Raw genomic sequence first — 6,331 nt, 5'->3', positions numbered from 1 at the left:
TCCCTTGATTTGTCAAATTGTCATGTGTTGTATTTTCTTGTCTGCCCACAATCTTCCACATACACAACTATGCATTTATAAAAAATTAAATGGAAAACAATAAAGCTGGTGATAAAACTTTAATTCCTTGTTTGAAATAATGCAATCAAAACAGGAACAAAACCATTCTGTCAATATTCAGTTACCTGTATCAAAATTTCTACATTCTTTTAATTTGTTAATTGGAATGACCATTCTTTTTATTTCTATCATCTCCACCTTTCTCTTATTTCCTTTCAACATAAAGTATGAAACTATAAATTAATGTAGTTGACATGTGTTTTTATACATATGAATATGTTTATTTTAAATAAAAATGTGGAAAGCAAGCATAACCTTTAGCTTTGAACATTGTCTTTGGACCCATTAAAATCAGTTTTGTTTAGGCCCTCCCTGGTGGCACAGCGGGTTAAAGCACAGCACTAAGAAGCTAAAACCACTTCCGCATGAGTTTGATCCCCACCTGCCCCAGAGGAGATCCACATGGCGAGGCAGACCTCTCCTGACCCTCCTGCTGCTCCCCTCAGCAGTGTACTTCATCAGTCACCCTGTTCTGCTCCCCACTCTGTCACTGGTGAATCCTCTCACCCTCCGCATCTCTGGCCTGTACCCCAGTTCTGTATGAATAAATAAATCTTTAGAAAAAAAGATTATATAAGTTGAATAGAGAAGTTGATTTTAGAAATGGAAATTCCAAGAAATAAATTGAAAGAGAAATATCTACTTCCAGAGTTTGGTCAAATAATCACAATTTCAGTTTCTTCTTTTAATAATGTATTTACTTGTATATATTTAATCATTGTTCATTTTTGTACAATGTTTGCTTTCTTCTCTCAGGTGCAGTCCCACCACCAGCTCACCGGTGCACCATCACCATAGTCTCTGTGCTCTCCCTCCCCCTCCCCTACAGAATGTCTCTGATATATAATTGTATTTTTATTTTTGTTGTGTTGAGTTTTTATTGATTTTTCCCTGATCCTTTATTTTATTCCCCGGTATTCCTACTAATAATCACAATTTCTTATGCAGAAGTTTTAACCTCTGCAATCACTGTCACTTTACCAAAACTATGACAATTGTCTTTTTGTGGTTTCCTTCACAATGAATCTTTTTTTTTTTTTTTAGATTTATTTACTTGTGCATACAGAACTGGGGTACAGGTACAGGCCAGAGGCTCAGGGGCAGCAAGAGGCTTCACCAGAGACAGAATGGGAAGCAGAATAGGCAGATCAAAGAAGTACACTGCTGAGGGGAGCAGCAGGCGGGTCAGGAGAGGTCTGCCGCGCCATGTGGTCACCTCCAGGGCAGGCGGGAATCGAACTCATGCGGAAGCAGCTTTAGCTTCTTAGTGCGGTGCTTTAACCCGCTACGCCACCAGGGAGGGCCACAATGAATCTTTTTAGGGCCTTTTTTATGTCTTTGTTTCTCAGACTGTAGATGAAGGGGTTCAGCATGGGCGTGACCACAGTGTACATCACAGATGCTATTGCACTTAAGCGTGAGCTGTGGGTAGCAGCAGAGCTAAGGTACACTCCTAGGATTGTACAATAAAGAACAACTGAGAGGTGAGAAGCACACATGGAAAATGCTGTATACTTTCCCCTAAGCTGATGAGATTCTATGGATGGAGGAAACTAGCTTAGAGTTAGAGGATACAAATAAGGGACCACCACCCAGCAGGAGAGCTGCAAAGTACACCACCATGTTATTAACAAAGGTGTCAGAACAGGCAGGTGGGATCACCCAACTGACTTCACAGAAAAAGTGGGGGATTTCCAAGTCTGCACAGAATGAAAGTCGCAAAACCATTAAGCTTTCTAACAAGGCATTCAGGGCACTCAGGATCCAGGACACCAGGACCAGCAGCCCACAGAGCCTGAGGTTCATGATGACCGTGTAGTGCAGAGGGTGGCAGATGGCCACAAAGTGGTCATAGGCTATCATGGTAAGGAGAAAAACATCCAACACTGAAAAGAGTACCATAAAGTAAATCTGGGTGATGCAGTGTTCATAGGGTGTGACTTTACTCTGTGTGAGGATGTTTAACAGCATCTCGGGGATAGTTGTAGAGGTGAAACAGGTGTCTATGAAGGTTTCATAGCCAGATATGAATTGATTGCTGATGGTGATATTGGCATTATGTAGCAAGTGTAAGGTGCTGGAGAACAAGTTCCTTCAATTCAATGATGTGGAAGGAATATATAAGCCAGCAATAAATTTAGTAACATTCCAGATAGTGACAGGCAGTATGAAGAAAAGGACAGCAGATACAAAGGAGAAATGAATTGCCTTCTATATTTCATGGTGGTTTTGGAAAGACCTGCAAACAATATTGACATTTGAACAGGAAACTCAAGTAACAGGAAAGGGAGATTGTAGCACTAGTGAGGGGGGGGGGGGCGAGGTTTTCTTTGATCCAGGCAGCCAGGTGAAAAGAGTCCTGGAGCCCTCCGTGGCTTTTCCAGGCCTTTAATGTTCTTTCCATACTACTTGTAGTGAGGCAACCAGGTGCAGAATATGCAGGGAGCTACAGGGCCAGGAGGTGGGCAAGCCTCCTAGCCCCCCACAAATCTTCACTCTTCCTGGCCTCTCTGGGGTTCTCTAGTGGTCTCTTTGATGGTCTCTGCTGCAGCACCTCTGTGACACCCCCCTCATAAGCTCAGTGTCCGGCTCAGGTGTGCCCATTATGCATGCCCACACCATGTTCCAGGAACCGCCATCAGTCGCTTGCATAAGACCACAGGTGTCAATCATTGATGCTAGTGGCAGGAGAACAGAAAAAACCTGATCCCTGCCGTTCACCCTACAGAAACCTAAGATTCTGAGGGGAAGTTTGTTTCTGGCAGAGAAATCAACAGCACTAAAGCTCTGAGGAAAGTGCTTGTTTCAAATGTTTTAGCTGACTAAGGTGAAGCCCTGTAGTAAGGTGAATGAGCACGAGAGACCATGATCACTAATGGTGCCAGATATGTTGAAGAGTGCAGTGGCATCTGCTACTGCTGAAGCTTCAAGGCAAAATAAAATCCTCATCTATACTACAAATTTTATGCCATTTATTAATCTTGTTGCAAAGGAGCTCCATGACTGTAGGTGACCTGTAGGTGACATGGGTCCCTATATTCCAAGGTAACACTAAAAACAAAGGGGCTGAGGGCCCTCCCTGGTGGCGCAACTGGTGAGGGCACAGCACTGCAAGCTATCTGCAGCTGCTTCAGTGCGAGTTTGAACCCTGGCTCTGGAGATGACCACATGGCACAGCAGACCTCTCCTGACCTGCTCGCTGCTCCCCTCAGCAGTGTTCTTCCTCGATCTGCCTGTTCTGCTCTCCATCCTGCCTCTATGAATCATTTCACCACCCCTGTACCTCTGGCTTGTACCCCATTTCTGTATGCAAAAATAAAAATTCTTAAAAAAAAAAAAAGCATGGGGGCTGAAATGTAATCAAGAGCCCAGGAACCTCTGCTGACTATAAACACAACACACACACACACACATACACACACACACACACACACACACAAAATCACACCACAACCCCACAAAATTACCTGAATCTGTAAAACAGAGGTCCTTCATAGTGAGAGGCAGTTTGGCTCTTATCTAGTCCTGTGGCTGGCCATGTATTTATATAGTCAGGGGCTGAAGCCAAAAGATTGTTACAGGTGGTGCTCCCTGGAGAGGATTGCTGATGAGGATAGATAGCCCCAGGGAAAATGCCAGAAAGTAGAGTGGAACCACAGATAAAGAAGGGCGCTGTGGGTGAGTTTTCGTAATTCAGCGTGTGGGGTTAGAGAACTTGGGCCCCACCATGCCAGTCTTTCAGAAGTCTGTTGTGGCCTGCAGAGAAGACAGACACAGAGCCAGGCCTTTTACTCGGATGCTTGAGTGTGGCTGTTTGTCGGGGTTTGCAAGTAGCCAAGCAGCTACAACTGTTTTCTGGTTGTGCTGCTTTTGTGGCCTGGTGGAAAAAGGTAAAGAAGTGGGAGCCAGGCCTCTCACTGAGATGCGTGACACCCTTTGTTGGATTCCTTGACCACTGCAGCTGCTGTTTTTGTTACAGGGTAGCCCACAGTGGACTGGGCCGCCTGTCTGTGGGGCTTCACCCGCACACTCACAGCTCAGTTATACTGCAGGTACACACAAAAGGGTCAATAACGGGTTTACTTACAAAAGGGGAAAGGAATAGGAAACAACCCAGGAAAAGAAGCGGGATACAAAGTAACTGGAATACCTTACGGCTAGGCTGACTGAACCCACCAAGTCACGCGGTCAGGAGAGCTGCTTCCCCAATGAGAGAGAGCGCGTGATATTCAATCGCGCCCTATTTATCCTCCAAATGTCCCAGAATTCCTGCTAGCTCTGCCCTTGGGTCCTCGCAGTTCTCTCCCTGGTACTGCTGGGAGTTGTAGTTTCCAATCACTGGCGTAGGGGGTAGAGTTCAGAAAGCTGGAGTAGGGGGTGGGGTCCTTAAGACTCTTCAGAGTTCTTTTAGGACATCCTTCTCCTTAACATTTTGAAGGTCACCAGTCTGATGCTGTGCTGGGTTATCCCAACAGCTCATGGAACATCTCCTGTTGGATCTGCTGTCTTTGTGAGTTGGATCCTGGCCTAGCATCTGGCCTCCATGTGTCTGCAGAGACAGGAAGACATCATCTGACACAGAGCCTACTGTTTGGGAGAGGAGCTCTGAATCCTCAGTGGTGGGAAAATGCCATTTTAACAGCTTTTGTGCAAAACTGAGAAACACTGGACATGGCTTTGGGTGAGGTAAAGGCCATTATTGGCCTTAGTAACTGTTATCACCTGGTTTGTTAATTAAATCCCATTGTTATTGTTTCCTGAGCCTGCATGTCCTACAATTATGTGTGTGGGTAAAAAAAAAAACTCAGACAGTGACCAATAAACTGTCTGGTCAGTATCCTTAGCTGGCCTTAGTGCCCTTTGCTTCCCACTGGTACAGGACAGGAGGGGACTCTACACTGGCCATGCCCCATGTCTGAATAGGTTACTGATTTCTGTCTTGGTTCTTCACCTGCACACACAATTGCAAGATACCTCAGCAAAAAGTTTGATAACTCATCTACCCTGCAAAGGACCTGACTAGGTTGCCACTGCCTAGCTCAAGGAGTAATGCTGTTATGGAGTAACTGAGTGGAAGAACCCTAGAGGTGGGCACTCTGTGTGTACCCTGCTGACTGGACGGTGCCAGGGTTGTCAGCAGAACATTCCAACCAGCACAACCTCATCTGACTACCTGTCCAGCTGCCAGTGTCCTCCTTCAGTCTGAGCACTGACTTACACACACAGTACCTTCAAGCCAAGGCCAAATCTGAAAATGCCATCTGCAGTTCTCTAAGCAATGCCTCTGCCTGCCCCCCTTCCCCATGGCTGGAGATGTCTTGGTTTCCCATTACACGGAGCAGGGCAGGCACTCGGCCCAGCCCTTCTTATTCCCAGGGCTGCCAGATCCAGGTTGTCCATGCTCCTTAAATTAGGCCACGGGCATTGGTGTTTTAATAAGAAAACTGCTTGTCAGCCAATTGAAGGTATTCACTGAGATAATGACCTCTGTGAGGCCAACTCAAAGTTCAGTAAAATAGAAGTTTATTAGAGGTTATTCCTGACCAGGAAACCAGAATCAGCTTTCTCTGCGTGAATGGTCCCCCCTCAGTGTTTTTGACCTCAGTTTATATCGGTAAATTTATGTGCACAGAAATACATAATTGTTTTCCTAACAAAGGAAAGAACACATGTAGTTAATGGTTAATTTTTTTAATAATAATTTATTCTTTTAGTTGTGGCAACATGAGGACTCTCCCTATTTAACACCACCCCCAAATCACTTACATCCACCTCCATCGTCCATTATTCTCCCTTCCGCACTCTCCCCACTCCTCCTCCCCACTAGATGCTTCAATTCTTTAGTCAATTTTCCAGGGTCATTTCTAACATTTTTCACTTAACAAAAGCAGGCTGAGTTCTAACAAGCTTAGTTAACTGATAAAGGAGAAGCTGTGCTCATCATTTAGAAACCACCATTTGATATTACAGAGCTAATTTAGCCAACACTATCTGTGTCTGGGAAGATGTAAGGACTCACCATTATTTGAATCTCTTCCCTTTAAAGGGCTCTTAAGATGTGGGGGAGTATTCAGGCCATTATCTCATACTTTCTTTCTGCAACTCCCAAACGTGACAGGGTTCAGTCTGGCCTGACAATTAAATCAGTCTTGGTCTACAGAGATTAAGCTCAGGCTCAGTGATAATTTCCTGAATCTTGTAAGTAAAATCT

At 44.9% G+C, this 6,331-nt stretch overlaps 1 protein-coding gene across 1 annotated transcript; it reads right to left on the bottom strand.

The window, feature by feature from the left end:
• Positions 1–1,641: 1,641 nt before the first annotated feature.
• On the bottom strand, positions 1,642–5,898 carry LOC101625873 (putative olfactory receptor 7A2). The gene is made up of 3 exons (XM_012728935.1): positions 5,887–5,898; positions 5,454–5,524; positions 1,642–2,212 (listed from the first exon to the last, which is right to left on the bottom strand). The coding sequence occupies exons 1-3, from the start codon at positions 5,896–5,898 to the stop codon at positions 1,642–1,644; spliced, it is 654 nt and encodes a 217-aa protein (XP_012584389.1).
• Positions 5,899–6,331: the final 433 nt, after the last annotated feature.

This window comes from Condylura cristata, unplaced genomic scaffold, assembly GCF_000260355.1.
Source record: "Condylura cristata isolate star-nosed mole 26May11 unplaced genomic scaffold, ConCri1.0 scaffold00024, whole genome shotgun sequence".
NCBI lineage: Eukaryota > Metazoa > Chordata > Mammalia > Eulipotyphla > Talpidae > Condylura > Condylura cristata.
This window is presented reverse-complemented; position numbering and strand designations above follow the sequence as displayed.